Source organism: Pipra filicauda, unplaced genomic scaffold (assembly GCF_003945595.2).
Source record: "Pipra filicauda isolate LSUMZ 115617 unplaced genomic scaffold, ASM394559v2 scaffold110_size2237424_pilon, whole genome shotgun sequence".
Taxonomy (NCBI): Eukaryota; Metazoa; Chordata; class Aves; order Passeriformes; family Pipridae; genus Pipra; species Pipra filicauda.
In genome coordinates this window covers 204,234-223,828 of record NW_024103552.1, presented here as the reverse complement: position 1 = coordinate 223,828, position 19,595 = coordinate 204,234, and the positions used below count along the sequence as shown (strand labels likewise).

At 43.6% G+C, this 19,595-nt stretch overlaps 1 protein-coding gene across 5 annotated transcripts in view; it reads left to right on the top strand.

Annotated features, from left to right (window-relative positions):
• Window positions 1-6,211: 6,211 nt before the first annotated feature.
• Window positions 6,212-19,595, top strand: part of GRHL2 (grainyhead like transcription factor 2) — a 65,664-nt gene continuing 52,280 nt past the window's right edge. For 3 of the 5 annotated variants that reach the window (XM_027717487.2, XM_027717488.2, XM_027717486.2), the window contains exons 1-2: window positions 6,212-6,476; window positions 19,084-19,273. In XM_027717487.2, coding sequence (XP_027573288.1) covers window positions 6,457-6,476; window positions 19,084-19,273 — 210 coding nt within the window. In that variant the 5' untranslated portion in view covers window positions 6,212-6,456. Of the gene's footprint in view, window positions 6,477-8,929; window positions 9,839-19,083; window positions 19,274-19,595 lie in introns of those variants that run through there. The other 2 variants (XM_039382275.1, XM_027717490.2) reach the window with 2 other exon arrangements.

Sequence of the window (19,595 nt, the reverse complement as noted above, 5' to 3'; positions counted from 1 at the left end):
AATACTCCTGTATTTCAAAAGAGAATACCAAAAAATAGTAGAAAGTGACACCGCTACACCTGTCCATAAAGGTACTAAAAGCAGAGCTGACAGAGCTTACACAGAAACACAGAGACACAGGGTCTGGTGACCTTTCCACAGAACAAGGCAAGGCAGAGATCTCCTGGCTCCAACACTGGTTTCTTTTGTGCCACCACACAATCCTCTTTATCTTCTGCCCTTCAAATAAAATAGCATTTGCCTGCTCCCGAGGGCAGCCACAAGGATAAATGAGCAACAGCCCAGGGGCTGTCAACCCCACCTCTTATTCAGCAGATTCTGAAAGCAGCTTTTTCCATTTGCTGTGATTTCTTAAGTACCTTGCTCTTTGATTACAATATTGATCTATTTTAAGGGAAAACCACACTGATTTTAAGTGAACAGGATGGTAAGTCCATAGCTTTGTTTCCCAACTCCTGATGCTCTGATAGGAAAGTATTTCTGCGGATTCTATGGGTTGCATTTACACTAGTTCCTGAGTGTGGGAAAAGTAAATAAGCAATTGTTTATATGCCAGCCTTCACCTTCTGCACTGTGGAACCCTTATGCCTATTTCAGAACAGACTGTTGGAGCAAAAAGAGACACGGTCGTCATAGGTTTTAGAATGCTTATTATTGCAGGGCAATGCTTTAGACCTGTGGAGTTTCTATATTTTTTAAAACTCTCAACATACTTACAATCAAAGTAAAGACATCTGAAGCTCTTGGTTTCCCTCATGTTGATGACATCCTTATTTCCTTTAAAAAGCTGCTGTCAGTAATAATGGTTCAAAGACCACTGATGACAGCTGGGAGCAGCAACCTTGGTGGCAAACACAGACTTGGTCGTTCCCACTCTGCAGTGAGAACCTTCAGTTGGGGCCTCCATGGAACTTGGAGAAGACAATTTCCCCCAGGCACCCACTGTAGTACCAAGTATGACTGTGGGCTCATTTTGTGTTATCAAGAGGAAAAAAAAACGGGATAAGAGGAGGGGAGAAAAGGAAAATAAGGAAAAAGGAAAAAAAAATAAGAAAAAAAGGTAAAAAAGAATGAGAAAAGAAGAGAAAAAAAGAGAAAAAATGAGAAAGAGAAAAAGAAGAGAAGAAAGAAGAAAGAAAAAAGAAAAAAGAAAAAAGGAAAAAAATTAATTTTGATAAAAAATACTGCTGGCAGTTAAAAAATTGTTCTGATAATTAAAGAAAAAAAAGGTTATATATATATTTCACAACCTAAACAAACTAATAGCATTAAACCTTCATCACAAAGCAGTTCAAATTAGGATTACTCAAAACGTGTCTATGAATTTGCAATTTTGTTCTCTTATGATGCAAAGATTTTGTTGATTAACACAAGAAACTGGACAAAGCTTTAGGAAGATGCACTCTTAACATTTTTCTCACTGGTCAGGTTATTTAGATTCTCTAGCTCTGCCCCATAAAGACACGACACAATTTTAATGTCAGCTTAATCAACGTATTTCCAAAGTCTCGGATCCCACATCACATTAAATTGCCTTTCAGAGATGTCGTCTTCTTTTTCACACTACAGTTTTACACTAACAGTAAAATTACTGTCATTAGATGATCTATCTGTATTTTCCCAGTAGTTATAAATGCTTGAATGAATAACTAAAAAAACTCTATCACGCAGATCACAGCATCTGCCGAAGAGCCATCGTTCTATCATAATTCTATTGAATTGGTTCCAAAACTGTGAGTAATCTTTATGAAACAGATTGGTACTTTAATGTCTGCTAATCAAGTATAAACCTAATAATTCAACCTATTCTCAGACTTTGCCGCCTTCTTAGCTGTCTCAATATCTCATCTCAATACTGAAAGGATTTACATACTGTGAGGTATTTTCATCACTAAAAATTGTTTCTGTTTTAAGCTGAAACACAGTGTGTGGCACACTGCCTCAGTTCAGCGTTGCAGATATACAGGATAGTCATGTTATAACTTTGTCATCTTTCAGAACCATGAAGTCTACATTCATAATGAGCAAAACAAAAATAAATAAAGCCCCTCCTTTTTTCTTACATGTTTCCATACTGCTTTGATGGATATAAAAGAAATGCAAATCAGCATTTCAAACAGAAAGTGCCATGCTCAGCTCCACACCTTACCCTGTGGCCAGGAAATGCTTGATATTCCATGGTCCTCCACATGGCTGAACTGCTGCTGTCATACATGATGTGGAAGTACCCAAAAGCATGAGGCTGTTAAAGGGCTCCTAGCATACCTGTTTGGGGAGCACAAATTGCAGTTTCCAGGCAGCATCCACAAGTACAGAAAGAAATCCAAAAGTACTTGCCATTAATCACAAAATCTTCAATTGTGACAGGACTTTTACAGTTCATTGTGAAGCATTAAAAGTCAACTGTTATCAGGATCATGGTTACTTAGAATTACTTCCTTGAAGTTAACAGTGCAAAGTAATTAATTTTTAGAGCATAAGAAGGATCTATTTGTGGTATAGGAGGGTTGCACTGCAATCTTTTAAGCTTATTTTGATGTATATGATGGCTTCATTGAAGTCAGTTGAGGATCAAGGTCTGCACAAATTCCAATAAATATAGTTTCATACAGAGGACTACAAAGGAACGGCTGTGGGGAGGATTAACAGTACATGTTGCATATCACAAAATTAGTAGGTAGGTGGTTGTCTTTGAACTTACTGTGAGAGAGTACATTTTAAATCAACAGCCATCAATGACATAGAAAGACACAAATAAAAATACCACGTAATCACTGCCTACTGAAAACAGTTGTATTCAAACATCTGCTCTCTCACTGAACTCTTTACAACACTGTTTTGACATAAATATCTCTCCAACATCTTTTATCTCATAGACTTATTTTAATAGTTTTCTGAAATACATTTCAGGTACTTAGTGCAATTAGTAAGCCTAGTTAAGCCTTATTTGTGCACTCAATTTCCTCTACCCAGTGCTGGCAAGTCCAAATGTCTTTGGTGCTAGCTGCCATGGAGTGAACAGTGTAAACATGAGGTAAAGCTTTAGAGTGTTGAATTCTACTACTCAATCCTTACAACTCCATAAAAAAACCTATCAGATGCTGTGCAAAGAAGCACAGTAGGAAAACTAGTATTTTTCTATTTAAAATATTTTCTGTACACTCCAAAGACAAGTCCTAAATTTTCAATAATGTATGGCATGACTATTCCATTTTTGCTCTACACAGCCTTTATTCTACAGGAAGCAAGACTGGTCTGGCCAGAAATAACGTTACCTGATGTTTCAATGACTAACAGATTAGTTTATAATAATCTTGTAGATCATGAAGAATGAGCATCAGGCTGGATTAGGTAGGACTTGTTTGACCTGCTCAGCTAGAGGTGGACTCTGACAATATGATTCCAGTCTGCAGTCTGAAGCAAAAGGCTCAACCAGAAAATTATGAGCCCTATGCCTACCTACCTAGTTAAAACAATTTTTCTATCTAAGCAACTCCCAACTAAATAATAGTTGTCATCTCCAACTACCTCAAATCGAGAGTTCATTGCTGCATTTTCCACTTAAATTCCTAACTTTGACCTTGGAACACCACCTAAGACAGTGAGCAGTAATTCAGTCTCCCAACTACCTCATTCTAAGAGAATCTCTCCTGAGAGCAGGCTGCTAAAGGCAGTTTTGTATTTGACCCAGTATTAGAACAACAAACTCCATTTCAGTTTGAGTTACAGTTTGGGTTTGGTCCAGGACTACAGATGGCATCAAAGGCAGTTTTCTTTCTTGTAAAATCACTTATCAGCAGCATTTCTACCTTGGGGAAGGTGGCATTTTCAAATGTGCTCATCACTGATCTTCCCCTCCTTCCTATACATTTCATATGGGAAAAATGGGCTGGGGGTGGGGGTAGAGGGGGAATGAACACATATGACAACATCCAAATGTTTCTCATAGCTGAAAAATTAAAAAAGAGAAAGAGGATACTCAAATTGGTGTCCTATTGATCCTATTGATGGTGCTCAAACAAGTAACCTTTTCAGGTCTCAAAGTTTCTTTCAGCATAACAAATATTTGGGAAAGAAACCTTATCATTTGGGAAAGAAACCTTATCATTTCTGCAGTTAACAGAGCTTCACTAACTTAAACTGTTATAGCATTCTACCACTCCTTCTCCAAAACAACTCATAGTAGAGGTTCAATTTGTTTTAAGATTACACAGTAATTCTGTATTCAAAATTATTGCATTATTTGTAATGAATAAATTACTCTGTTTCTCTTCTGTGTTTTATGAAGTCTTATGGCTTCCTCAAAATGTATTATACAAAATAATTCATACAAACATTGCCATGAATAATGGCCATATTGGCAACTTTTGATTAGATTTACAGATTGTGTAGCAATGTTTCTTTCCTCTGAGTAGTGAATGGAGAAAGAGAACAGCTAACTAATATCCTGTGCTTAATCAAAGGGCCATCGGTCTAGGTAAAGTATTTTTCTAATTATGCTTAGTTAAAGTGACAGAAATCTTCATGGGGCTATGTTTAAGCTGACTTAAAAATGATTTATACTAGATTTGCTTGATTTTATTAGTTACTATGAATATAGATAAGGTCTGAGAGCCAGTAATAGATATCTGTGCCTGATTGTGATCCCTTAATACCAACGATTTAACAGTCAAATTTGATTTCAATGACAGAAGTAGGTGAAGGAAGATCAGGCCCCAAATTGCAAGACTACATGTTTTTTATATATATATGTATATGTATACTTATATATTTGGTTATACAAATACGTGTTTCCATGAATATCCTTTCTACTATGTTCCCCTGTCAAGGGAAATTCCTCTGTTCAGGAGTTGGACTTCATGAACTTTGTGGGTCCCTTCCAACTCCAGATATTCTATGATTCTGTGAAATCAAAGGTAGAAAATGGAAAATGCTCTTCACCTAATACAGTATAAATTTGATGTAACTTTTAAATCATTCAGGTAATTTTCCTGCAAAGATGACTAAGTAACATAATGGTCAACCCTACGTAATGGTGCATTCTTTACACATTCAGCACAATTTATACAGGAGAGGTTATCAGCAGTCAAGTTGGATACCTAGTACAGAAAGATGTCTACAGGAGGACAGGTGGGAGCAGGAAGAATTACTGGTGTCCTGACCTGTCTCTGGTGGAGGAATGGCGACTGAGAATGGGTGAAGTCTCCTTGCCACCCTTCCACTCCCTGTTCTCAAATTGTCCCAATATGGGGAGAGCTCTTCTTCCTCACCTTCTCCATCTGGGCAAAGCTGCTGCTCCCACAGCCTGATCCTGGTCCTTGTAAACCCACTTTGGTCCTCTGGCAAAGTACGCAGCAGGTTGTACTGGACTGAAGGGTGACTCTCCATTCACCTTGCCTCTGCATAACAGAGCCTTCCTCAATAAACATTCCATTCCAGCTTTCCCATTCTCTTCCAGCTTTCCCCCGCTGACAAAACAAACCCTTCGACCCCCCTAGCTCAACTGTCAGCTCTGAGATCCACGCAGTGGGTGTCATCTCCTGGCACCATCTCATCCTGCTGCCATGAGATGCCTTCTGTACCACGACGTTCACGAACGTCAGCTCCGTCTGGTCTCAACTGTGGCAAGGTCAAAAGAAAAAAAAGGAAGAGAAGAGGAAGAAAAGATGGTAAAAATGACCCTAAACCCAAGAAAAAAACCGATCTAACAAACTCTTCTGCGAAGGCCGACGCCTCCCTGGCCGCTATTCGACGGCAACCGCTTCGGGCACAGAGCAGCCTGGCAGGTGAGGCAGGAGGACCACGGCCAGGGGCCGCCTCCGACGGGGCACCGCCGGCTCTGCGCCGCTCCTCGCCTCGCCTCGCCTCCTGAGCGCGGCCGACCGGGCCGCCCGTTCACGGCGCGGGCAGGGAGGGGTTGTTGGACGGGGGAACTGCCCGCCACCCCAGCGCCGGCTCCCCCTTTCCTTCCTTCCCTTCCCTCCCTGCCGGCGGCCCCGCGGTGCCTCCCGGCGCGGTGCGTTCGTTACCTGGCGCTCGGCGGCGGCTCCGTCCTCACCTGTGCGCGCCCCTGCCAATGGCAGCGCACCTGGCGGCCGCGCCGCCCAATCAGCGCGCGGCTCGTCCCTCTCCCCGCTCCTTTAGTGAAAGAATCCAGCGCCGCTCGGGAAAGTTACCTGTGCGCGTCCGGCCCGGCCGTTCTCCCGTGCCGAGCCCCGCCGGCGCCCCAGCCCCGCCGCTCCCCACATGCCAGGGGGAGGGGGCTCTACCTGTCCTGCCTCGGCGGCTGGCTGTGGAGCCGGGAGAGGGGGGGAAGGAAAGCAGAATTACCAGTAGCTCTGGTTCTGCCGTCCCGGGCGTTCACACGCACACCTTCACCTGCACAGACCTGAAAGTCCAGTTCCGCCAGGGAGACGGAGGCACCGGGAAAAGGGGAGAGAGTTCATTGGATCAAACATGTCACAAGAGACGGACAAGTAAGTGATCGCAGGCACGCTGCTGCACCCGCTGAGCGGGGCGGCCCGCCGGGCTGGCCGCGTTCCCCCTCTCCCGTGGCGGACGCGGACCCGCCAGGACGGCGCTTCTCCCTCTTCTCCCTCCTACAGCGATGCCGGATCGGGCGCATAGACACTGCGAAGCGCCCGAGGACAAGGCTGCGGCTCGCCGCCCCGCACCTCGCTCTCCGTCTGGCCGTGGGGCTGCGCGAATAGTTTTTTCTCCTTTTAGTTCAGGGTTTTTGTTTGTTTGGTTGGGTTTTTTTGTACTGGTTTGGGTTTTTTTCTCCCCTCACCTCAAGGGTCGCTTTTCGGGAGGGAGCGCTCCTCGCCCTGGAAGAGCGGAGCGGTCTCCGCCCGCCGAAGGCCCCGGACGGAAAGTGCTTCCTTGCTTTTGTGTTGGCGCAACAAAGGGCTTTATCCCCCAAGGGCTGGGCACGGCCATCTTCCCTCCTGGGCTGGGGCCGGGCGGGCAGGGGGCCCGGGCGGCGGGAGGAAGGCCCTGGCTCGGCCCAGGTGTTCGCCGGCCGCCCCGTGCGGCGCCTTCAGCCCTCGCCGTCCTGACCTTGTTTTCCCGGCGGGACGCCCTGGTGGGCCTGCGGCTGCCGGGAGACCGGCGGGGTTAAAAAGTAACTTTCCCAGTAGCGGGGCCGGAGGAGGAGGATGAGAAGGAGATGGAAGCCGCCCGCTCCCGCCGGCCCAGGGCCCGCCGCAGCCCCTGTTCCGCCCGGGCCTGGCGCAGCGAGGCCGGGGCAGAGCGGCGGTGCGAGGGGACTCCGCGCTGCCCCCGAGGGCCGCCGGCCGTAGTGTTGGGACCCCCCCGGGACATCCAAGCCCGCGGCGGGGCCAGCGGCGGGCTCGGTGTCCCGCCGCGGGCAGCGCCGCCAGGAGCCGTCGGTGGGCGCCGAGGCCGCGGCGTGGCCGTTCCCGCCACCGGAGCTCCGGCTGCGCCCGGGGCCGGTGGGCCCAGACCGCGGGTGGGTCATTTACCCCCGGTAAATAATTCGCACGGGCGATGCCGCGCTCCCGCCATGGCGGCGGGTGGCTCGGCCTGGCGCCCAGAGCCGCCGTGAGGCAGCCAGGCGGGAAGGCCATTTTCCCTGCTCCGATGATTAGTGTTTCTGCAGGAGGCAGCAGGGGAGAGCTACGGGCAAAGGAAGATGGAGGGCGGGAGGTGGTAGTTTTGTTTTACTGCTGCCCCGGTGCAGGTAGGAACGCCACAGAGACGGGTGTGATCTCGGCTGTGCTTGGTGTTAGTCAGGTGGAATCCCTGGTTGGGCTCCCCAGGAGCCTTTGTGCAAAGGAGGTGGAGAGGAGGAGCCTGATGCTGGAGGGAGGCTTGGTGACAACCTGCCTGTCAAGGAGTGAAAGAAGGAGATTATGGGACAAAAGAGAACAGGAGGGTTGGCTGCCCTGATAGGGAAGAGACAGGACCGTTCAGAGGAGAAAGATTAAGGAAAAAACCTAGGCCTGGTCTTTTCAAACATCAGCTGACAGTGGAATTGTTCAAAGGTAGTTATTGACATGAAATTAAAATGGTTGGGGTAGGAGCTGGGAACAGAGTGGAGTTTAGGAGTTCATCTGAGTTGGGATGGGAACTAATGCCTTAGGTGGCCAGATTAGAGCAGTGCAAGGAAGGGAATGAGGATACAGCCCTGAAGGTTGCCGATGAGGAGCAGGTAAAAGAGCAGTCGTTGAGGTCGGGAAGGGAACCAGATAACTGTGAAAGAGCTGACATGATGGAAGGCATCCCGAAGCAACGGGCAGTTCCGAGACTGCACGAAGGTGAAAGGGGCCTGAAAGTTACTCCCTGGCCCAACCTAGTTGCCGGTAGTTTCAGCAGTCAGAAACTAGGCTGCGGCAGATCAAGGGCAGTTAACGGGAGTGGGAGAGAAATACGGAGGGGTGAGGAGGGTCAGAAGAACAGCTTCCCACCACAGTCGGCACTGAAACAGAAAAACAGTGCAGTGGAAACCTGTAAGAAACTAGGGCAAAAGTGGTTCCCTTCTGGACCTTTGCAACAGGAACAGTATGGCATAGGTGTAAACTATTGAGACAGAAGCGTTAATGCCCTTCATACTCTGTGTAGTGCTGCTGCCGCTACCGCTGGGAGGAACTTATGAGCAGTGGCAGTGGCATGCAACCTCAAGTAACAGCACTTGCCCCGTTGCACGTATGCCTGTGATCTCTTTCTGGTTAAGGTCTTTAGAAAATTCATAGGTGATAGTTAAGAGTTTGAAAAGGAAATAAAAAGTAAAGAAGTCCCCTGTGCTCTCTATACGCAAGTGTAACATGAGAAGACAAATACATTTGTTTCCAGAAGAGATGACCAGGTGGAATGAGGTAATAGACTGATGAGGGGAGTTTGCATGGGAAGGTTTTTTTCTTTGTTTGTTTTTTTTGTTTGTTTGTTTTTTGTTGGTTTTTTTTTTTTTTAAGGCTCTAATGATATCCAATTAAAACCTAATCCAGAGAGTACATTATTCTCTTCCACATGGCCTTTCTTTTTGTTAAAACCAGATCTTCCCTACAGGCAAGACTGGACAGTGAAGCTCATTATTTCGAGGTCAGTTAATTTGTCAGTGTCATTGGACGGGTTTTCGTGGGGCTTTTGCTGGTAAAAATGATGATGTAGAGAGGACTAAACAGCTGAGGGGATATAGAAAGTGTGGAAAATACGTTCTGTGGGACTTGCTGGCTTTTCTGGAGAGGTGGTGCACCCTGCTGCACTACAGCTCAACTGGGCTGCCTGCAGTGTTCCCATTTGGAGGGAGGAGCAGGAACAGCGGTTCTATAGTCCTTTAAGGGAGGAAGATGAACAGTGCTTTTATTCTGTAGTGCTTTAAGGGGCAGTTAGGTGAAAATGCTAAAGAACCAGGTGTTTGATTCTAATGCTAACTGCGGAGCTTGGAAGGGGACATTATCCTTAAGATAGTCACACTATCTTCCTGTCTTTCCTTTAGTCTTTCTGGCTTAGCTGGGTCTTGCCTGCTTGCTTCCACAAACTCCCATCGGTCAGGAGAGATAAGGCATGATTGCACATGCATTTTTTCAGAGGTAGTACCGACTTAAGCAGGTTGTAGCCACTTGTTCCTGCTTCTGTTCTGCCCTCTCAGCTGTGTCAGTAGAGCTGTTTGTGCAGCTAGAGAACTGGCTCAGGGGAGTGTTGGTTTGAGAGTAGCCCGATCTTCTGGAGGTTATTTTTGACATTCATTTTTCATTGGTCTGAGTTCATATGCAGAGGGGGTGCAAGCAAATTGCAGGTGTTAAAGACAAGAACTGCTCAATCTAGAATCTCTACAGAAGGAAATGTGTGTCCCTGCCTCTCTATGAATGTTTTGGAGGTTTGTGCATCTGCTTCTGTTACTATCCAATTTCCAGACTCATTATGAGGAGAACTGGGGATTAAATGGAGACCAGGGGGTATAAGGTGGGAGGAGGGAGCATCCCCTTTGCATGGTTTAAAGATGATTCCAGGGTTCATTTCTGCATTTATAGGCTGAAAAGTTGTTCTTATGTGTAGTGTACTGGAGAAAAAGATCGCTACAAAATTCCAGAGTAATGGCTCTAGTGCATTAGTGAAGCTAATCAGTGAGCTCACTACTTCGTGAGACTTAACTGGATTTTAGAGATTGACAATACTTCTATGAGGAGCAAAAATTGTACAACCATTTGTTATCTACCACGGTTGTGTCCCTGCTGCTCCTGATGTTGTATAAAGTCCCTCGTGGGCTGGAGTGCAGTTGCATGAGGAGCAGGCTCGCAGCAGGCCCCCGCACGCTGGCCCCGTGGCTCTGCTGGATGCCCAGCCACGTCACTGCCTGTCAGGCCGGGATGTGCAAGAGCTACTCAGGACACCAGGTAGATGGGGCTGGGGCGTGCTCGGACTGACCACATTAAGGAGGGCTTGGGGCACCCTGGGTCTGCAGCTGAGCATGTGCTTGTGGGTAAATAACTGAGGGGAGAGTGAGCCTGTAGGTGGGAATGGGTTCAGACCTGTTCCTGTATGTCAGTGGAGGCATGTTCACCTCTGCAGCTTGCTGCTTGGTAGTATCTGTGGCAGAAGTTGATCTTGGATTCTTCACAGGGTAATTTTGATTTACTATTTTCTCCTTAGTGTGTAAATATACTGCCCTCATAAATATTTAACTTAAGCATCTAGTACTATAATACAAAGGGCATTTGTAGTTTACAATGTAATTCTATGAACTGTTCTTAATTTTTTCTTTGAGGGTCAAATGTGTTTCCTGTCAGCAGATTGTGAGTGTCAATTAGGTGACAGACTACTCAGTTATATTTTTTTTCCCATTGCTGAGTGTCTGAATAAAACATCCATTGAGATGAATTTTCCAAAGTGTTACTCATCAGGGAACAAATGGAGAAACAGGAATTAGAAAGTTTTCCACTTTTCAAATGTCAGACACGCTGTTGTGGATGTTCCCTAGAAAATCATTTCTGTGCAAGGAAGGCAGAAAATCAGTGTGCAGAACCTCACAGAGCTTGCAACTATATGCTTAACTGAGAGGAGTAAGGTTATCAAATGGTTAGGTCTTGCTGTTAACACTGCTGTCTTTCTGGTGCTGAAGTCTGAGACTAGACCGAAGATCAAAGCAGAACAGGAGGGGGGATTTTCCCAGGTCACTTTAACTTGATTGTAATGATCCCATAACCTCTTTCCCCTGGAAGGGTCAGGAGGGACATCATCATTCTTGTTCTGGCGGGGACACCTGAAGGGGAAATGATATTACACCAGTTGACGTTTGTTGTCAAACATTTTCACAAATATTAATCCAGTGCAGACCATTGATGGTTGCCTTAAATACTTTTTTCCTTTACTATGGAGCAGCCAATTAAACTGCCCTTTTTTTGTACACACACAAAACAGCACTTTCAAATGCTGGTCTAAGAATTCAGCCTGGGATGAATGTTCATTAGCTTTTTAATCAGTGACTGGGACGGTGCTGGCTAATTAAAAGAAGATAAGTAATTATTTCGGACATCTTAGTATACAGGAATACTGTTCTGTTCTTCTCTAGTACTGACTTCATAAAGAAGACAGTGGTTGCTTACAAAATATTTAACCAAGGAAACCATATTAAGTGCATGTGAACTGTGAAGTCAAATATTGCAACATACCTATAGCTTGAGAATGTCTCCAACCTCAAAGAATACCTATATAGATTTATTTTTATATATATTTATATCTGTATCTGCCTAGATTTGTTAATTTTCCTAATTGTGGGAGGTGATGGCATACTCCATAATTCTGTATTTTAATTGTTCTGTAAAGTATACTCTTGGGTTTGTAAGCTTTTTAAAAATGCTTGTGGGAAATCTCGACTCCCAGGATTGCTCAGCTGTTGAATTCATGTTTTCTTTCTGACTGCGTAAAAGGTTTAATATCCTGGAAAAAACAGCAATCAGTGCTATCAGTGCAGTAACTATTCCATTTCCATTAACTCTGTGGAAGCAGTGAGTGAACAAGGACCACAGGGCCAAGGGTCAGGTTAAACTGCAGCAGGTCTAGGAAGCCTTGTTATAACCTGTTTTTAATTTTAAAGGCACTTCTGGCTGCTTCAAGTCATCTAAAACACCCTTGGGTGCTATGCACACTGGAAGTATGCTTCCTAGCAAAACAGCATGGCCTGTTACGAAGCTGCTAAGTAATTACTAATTCTGATCAGCTCTGTTAGCTCCTGAAGGACTGCTGTGAGCTTCAATTTTTCCTAATTTTTTAAGATGTCAGTGATTTCTTACAAATGTACTGAAACCTTGCCTTTTTTTGAGACTGTTTTCTTCTTGGATAAAAAAAAAAGGATGCAACAGGTGTAGTGCACTAGTAACAAAAGATTGTCTGGTAGAAATAATATTTAATTACAATGAAACAAAGAAGTCTCTGAAATCACAGGTATAAAAAGTCTGTCTCAGGGTGAGTAATTGCCTGCTAGAACTAGTCCTCAGTAGGCACTTATTGCATATATTTAATCCTTGTGTCAGATTTCTTTTTCATACTTCCACTTTGACATAGTTAATTTTTTGTCAATGTTAATGAATCACCTATTTGTTTTAATCTCTTTAATCACTATTGCATGCCCAAGTTATTTTGGTTCTGAGTAAAAGCAAATAAAACTTTTACTAGGCATCTAATTGTTGAACTAGTCTGTTTTCCCATTCACTGTTGCTTCTCTCAATATATTATTTTACTTTCTCTTGGAGGGTTTAGTAAAGTTAAATAATTTCTTTTAATCATTTAACATGTGTTCAGGTTTGTCTTGTGCTCAAAAACGTATAATTGTCCCAAAATTACAAGAGTCCCAAACCTGCATTCATTAGCAGGCATAATTACTCAGCCTCTTTAATGGGAGTTTTTTCCTTGGTATGGACTTCTGACTGGGCCAGGGGGCATCCTGCCTTTTCATTTCCTGGTGGTCTAAATGCTTTGATTTTTTTCTTTTACTCTCAAATCATTTTTATATTTATATACTCACTGGATTTGGTTAAGTGCATTTTGGAGACCTGTTGTGCTTTTGGGAATGATGTGATTGTCGTCTATGAATGACAAAATACTGAGACACATGGGCCATAATTTTCCTGTTCCTTAAACATTTACGCTCCTTTGTAGTTTTAACAGAACCCTATTATCTAATTGAAACAACAGTGTTGCTGACTATTTAATTATACGTTTGGCAATAAATCCTGAGGAGTCTCAAGTTTTTTTTAACTAAATAAATCAAAACTTGCAGTGAGTCATACATGTTGTTGGTTTTTTTTGTTGTTGTTTTTTTTTTTTTTGTTTTTTGTTTATAACTTGATGTCTAGACAAAGTAGTATGTTGAGGGTAGTAAACTTGAGCCAAAACTAACATTAGAATCTTTAAAACAAATGGTTTCAAGCACTGGGATTAGCTTTGATTTATACTTCTCTGTGTAATGAGCACAGACAGAAATTTATGATCTGGAATCTAAAGTTTGTTAACTTATCCAGCTTCTGTGGGATCTGTCCTGCATTTTAAATGGTCACAGTACTTCAGTTTGTGCCTGTGAATTCATATGTATGGGCATTAGTTGTAAGACAAATTGTATGAACATCTGTTCTAAATCTGCTTTATAGCTGAACTGAGATTTGTATAAGTGTAAAACAAACTTACAAAGGGTTTTAGAGCTACTGAAACATTTGTAAACGATCATACTCTACTCTCCTTAGCTATGTCAAAACTGAAGTGGGAACTTCTCTTTTTCTGATTCTTGGATGTGTGTGAAGTGTGCTCCTGTACCTTTTGTCACACCAAATGAAACACGGGCATTCTTGAAGTTCCCCATTTCTTACTTTGCACTGGAGGAAAGACTAAGCAGGCAGGTGTTCTTCCCCTAGCCCACTGGGTCACAGCATACTTCAGCCAGGTCTCTGATCTGGACAGTTATGGGATCAGAAACCCAGGGTGCAACATGGTGTGTGGTGCATGTCTGCATGCAACGTGGAAGTGGTCCACTTGGCTAGCATTGTGTTTTAGAATTCGTGTTTCTGCCAGGGTTTATGGATTGGAGACAGTTGCAGTTTTCACCTTCTTATCATCCAACTAACAAGGAGGTTATGGTCAATATCCTATGGCCTTGATGTGCTGGGCAGGGAACCAGGGTGACGTGTTGCCTTTTCCAGTTATTTGACTAATGCCAAAATTTGTGTGCTTTGTAAGAGCTGTATTGACCAAAGCCTCCTATCCCTTCTCTTGAAGGGATAGTTTGCAGAGGATGTGCATGGATGTGCTTGGCGCTCTTAGCCCTGTAAGAACGGACAGGCTCAGGCCTGGGCTGAAACCTGGGAACTGGGACTCCTCCCATTCTGCTATCTTGCACACATTGCTTGTGTGTTCCCATCTGGCACCTAGCCCCTGCAGGGAAGGGAAAGTCCTTGTGCATTGTCAGGGAGGGAAGAAGTCTGCAGGTATATTAATGGAGCAGCTTGATTGTAACTTTATTTTTTTTAAGCTTGTTGAAAGAACAAATGCAATGTCAAAAAAAAAAAAGTGCAATTAAAACATGGAAATGCCTGGGCTGGGTGCCCACCTTGGCAGTTTAAACAATCTGCTTTGGGTTTCAGAGTTGAATCTCCTGGGCAAGGCGAAAGACATGGGGCAGGTAGGAAGAGGCTTTCTTCCCCACCTAGCACCAACTGGATCAGGATATAATGCTGGGCATATGATGGAGCAAGATGCAAGATGCACTGTACTTAATGCAGCACGGCTGCATCAGTCTGCTTTATGTTCAGGGGCAAATTTTGCAGAGAGGTTGAGGGCTGCTTGAACTTTGCAAATTCAGCAGAAAGCTCCTGAGCATCCAAATTTGTCTGAGAGAGACTGGCAGGTGGGACATCTTGTTTCTGAATAAAAAGGAGACTGATCATGAAGCCTTTCACCACTGTTTATGAGTGTGTTAATTCTGATTCACTGTAAACTAATTCACAAATTGCATCAAGTTGGGTGAGAATTTGCCTGTAGTAGGATTTTATAGCCCCAAGTGCTGGCTGTTGAATGTTCACTATCTTTAATCCGAGGAAGAGCTTGCAAGGCCAGCCCTTCTAGCTGATTTATTGACGTTAAGTACAATGTACCTCTCCAAGTTACATTGTTGTACTGCAATAACTGAAAGTTTTGAACGTCTTTATACACTGCACTTGTACAGGTTTTATAAAATTCCATAATCTTAATTTTAAATAAATTCAAATCACCCTAATCGTTGTAAATCTGGAAAATTTATATGTCTTTTCTTATGAAAGAACACATCATATAGGATGTAGGATGGTATGAACAGGAAAATATCTACTAAACAGTTGGGAGGAAAAAAGATTGCAAAATAAAGCCCATCTGAAATTCAGCCTTGACATAAATACTCAAGTGTCAGAGCAGTCTAGCTCCTAGCTAGACCATGCCCCAGAAAATACCTTTCATCTTCACACACCTATTACTGTTTAACGTAAAACAGTTGAAACGTTTTGCATTCATTACGGGCTCAAGTGATAGCTTGAGAAGAACCATTTACTTTTTAGACACAAAGAATCCTCAATTCTTAAACTTTATCTCCATGATAAAATAATGGTGTGCTTTCAGCTTGTACAGGTGCATCCCTCCCAGCTGTGTTCTGGTTAGCACACATCCTGACTCCAACATGGAGGGGTGGTGGGCTAGCCCGTGTGAGGGATGGGCACAGTAGGGATTGGGTTCATTCATTGCTCTTTGGCAGGTTCTGTAGCTGAGGCTACAGTGGCTATTTGCTGGTGTTGCTGGTTAGATTCAACAGGAGTTTTGCACTTACAGTCTTGGCCCATCTTCCCTCCTTAAGTGAGTGGTTCTCCATGGATGGGGTCACTGATGGATTTGCAGGTTTTGGTAAGATCCATAGATCTGTTGCTAATTGCAGGCTCCAACCCAGGCTTTTCTTTCAGGTGCAGTGTTCAGAGCAGCTCTCTCCAGTGGGAATGTGGTTATTTGTAGCTGTCCACCTTTGTCTTCCACGTGGTCTAGGTGCCACCAGAATCATTCCAAGCAGCTGCCTGCTGGCATCAGTTACACAGCTGGAATAGCTGGGGTTGTCCTGGCATGGAAGGATACCTGACAAGACCAGGGAGCTTACCTGTGCATAACCTCACTCAGGATGTTGGGTTTTCTTGGCATATATTAAAATACAATGTATTTATCTCTTTTAGTTATGGAGGACTTTGTTACCCCTCTGTCACGTTTAGCTGAAATTGTCCAGAAGGTTCCACAGATGTGGAAAAGGAAAGGGAATGCATGTGCACACACAAATCTCATTTCTTAAGAGAAACCCTCCCTTCTATTCAAATGGCCTTACTTAATAGAGAAGTTTTCTTAAAGTGAGCCCAGTTCTTTTGGCTGACTGCTTTGGATATAATCTTTGAAGTGATTGACTATGTTAAATCATGACAATTAGGTCTGACCATTAACCTCCCACAGAGCTGATTACGGGGATGGGGTGATGAGGAAGTTTTTTATTTTTCTTAGTGCTATTGTTTCAGTCTGTTTGCAGAGTAAATACAATGAGTGTGTCGGTTGATTACACTGCAGACCATCTCTCAAGCCAGAGGAGACGGCTATTTAGTTCTGAAATGTGAAAACTTGTGTTTTAGAGAAAACTTGCTCTGCAGAGGTGTTGGGAAGGCTCTAGGTCTATGCACCTGTGCCTTTCCAGCCATCTCAACTGTTTACTTACTGAGTGACTGTTTCTAGAGTGTTTATCCCCTTTACTTTAGCTTCTACCCAACACAGTCATATACATACCTCTGAGTGACTGCACTCTGGTCCTTTCTTTTAAGGTTGTTTCAACTAAGTTAGAGCAGCAGAGATTGACTCCTCCCCTCCAGCATTTTTACGGACAAGCCCAGCCCAGCCCTTAGAAGATAGGTTTTTGAAGGGCATCTTGCCTTTAGTGCTCATAAATTGGTTCTGTCGAGGGCTGTGAGTGCTCCCAGTAACAAAAGGCAGTTATTGACTGTAAGGGAAGATTGCTACAGGAAGAAGGGCGAGTGGTATTTTGTGCATTGCAATGGGCAGCCGCCCATGTGGTGAAACAGCCCGGATTTAGCTGAAGGGGAGCTTTGTTGAGGAAAGGAGAATCCTTGCCTGGAATAATTGCTTCTGAGCCAGGGAGAATTGACTTCTCCAGAGTGGGAACAGGCCTTCAACTACCTCTGGCACAAATAGTGGGGCTGTTGCAAATCTGATTTGAGTCACTAACAATAAGGCATTGAAAAGGCAAGCAGACCTAGTAGTTCTCTCTGTCTTTCCCTGGGCTCCTAATTTATGCTCAGCTTCACTTGCTGAAGCAGGCCTGTTACAACACATATATATGAGGAAACACGAAGGACAAAAGTCTTTAGAAGAGGCAGCAAAAGGTCAGGCAGAAAGGTCCTCAGGAAAAAAAAAAAGGAAAATTCTAAAAGTCCAGTTATTTTAGGTGAAAGAAAATTATAATCTGTACTGTAACTGTTGGCTGTATTTTCTGATACAAAGCTACAGAATGCTCTCTTCCCCCATGGAGCTCATATAATTGTGCTCTGTGTACCAGATGGATTATTTTGTTTTTCATTAAATAAAGAAACTTGTAAACAGTGCTCTGTACCGTAGAGATTATAATCTCCACCATCCCCCTCCTCTTCCTTAAACACTGGAGCACACACTTTGCAGGTTGGACTCAGACCACAGCGAGTTCCTGGCGAGGCCCCAGCCTGCTGCTGGTCACTGCGGCTTGGGGGCCGGGCAAGGCGCGCTCCCGGCGTCCGAGAGCATTTACTGCGTGGGTTCAGTTGTGCTTTTATCAAATCCTATTTCTGAAAACAAATAAAAGGCTCGTTTGCACAGTGTTTGAATGCCACTCTCTGTGCAACAGTGGCGGTTGGTTGGGTTAGATCTGTGGAGCTGGCACTGCTGCAGGTAGGGCAGAGCAGGAAGAGGAGACTGAGTAACGAACTGGTTTTCACACAGAAGATGGCAAAAAATGTTTTATGGAGGTCACCAAGAATAACTGCTAGTTTCACCAATTAAGTCAGTATATTTAGTTATTCTGCCATCTTTGCAGCTTTCAAATTTTTAAGATTTAATGTGTTAAAAGTTTCATTGTGGTCCTTGTAACTTGAGCCACGATTCTTGACAGCACTCTTGCAACACCCACTAAGCAGCACACCCTTCACTCTATTATTTCTCTGCTTAATCCTACTGTCTTGTGTAATAGGAATGCAAACTTTTTTTTGCATAACTCTTCTATCCCTAAATTTATTGAACAGTTCACAAAAGCAGGTGCTATTATCTTCATTTATGTTTCCATTATACTGGAAGTTTCAGCCATGGCTGTGGTGCAGCAGCTTCTCTCAGGGTGTACACAGGCACTGGTCAGTTTGTACCACTTTCAGGCTGGAGGAAACTGCTCTGCTGCAAATCCCACTCGCTAATGGTCTTGTGTGTGTTACCATGGGTCTGTAACTAGATGTGGTGAGTGATAAAGTGTGAATTAAGACCAAATATGTCAACTTCTGTTCCATCCACTGGACCCATTGCCCATGTCCTGTTACGGAAAACCTCTCTGAAATTACTGACAAATTGTATTCCAAAAGCAGAGAGTAGCTCAATTATAAGGTGTACCCAGTTATTAAATACTGAACTATTACTCTGTTTAGGTGAACCCTAGATTAGTATTAGATGCTTTTTCTTGGTTTTCATTCATGTCTTATGTCAGTTAAATGTTGGGGTTTTTCCCCTAGCAAAAATACTGGGGAAAAATATTCTTATATTGTTACTTCATTTTTTTTTCCCAAATAGTCTTAAAATATTTTGCTAGCTCTGTCTGTATATTAGTAAAAATACATTTGAAATATTATCACAAGATCTGCACACATTTAATTTTTTTTGTTAAGTACTGAAGATACCTAATACTGATAAATATTTATGTCACCAAGTGTAATGCAGAGATGCTTGCTTGATGTAATCATATGACTTTAATTGAGCTATTTGATGTTCTTTACCATGCCTTGTGAATAAAGTAATCCCTTCCGGATCACAATTTTATTCTTCCTGTCTATGCAGTAACAAGCGACTTGTGGCCTTAGTGCCAAATGACACTTCATTCAACACCAGACGAGCCTACACCAGCGAAGATGAAGCCTGGAAGTCGTATTTGGAGAATCCCCTAACAGCAGCTACCAAGGCTATGATGAGCATAAATGGTGATGAGGACAGTGCTGCTGCTCTTGGCCTATTGTATGACTATTATAAAGTAGGTAACTCTGTCATTATCTCTCCCTGCTGCGCTAGCAGGGACTACTCTAAGAGGCATCAAAAGAGTCAGTTTTCAAAGACAGAAGTCACTGCATCTCGTTTTCATCTCGTTTTCTTTCTGATACTTGCAACAAGCACCTGTTCCGTTATAGGCAGTGTGTCTGAATCTGTTTTGATGTGTTTAGTTCTAGAGAGAAAAAAAAACAAAATCAGAACTCCCATGTTAAATTTTCGGCCATGTTTTCTTTTTGAGCATAGTGTTCTTCTTCTTCCCTTGAAAGAACATTGGATGAATTAGCCCCCTTTTTATTTGTGCTCAG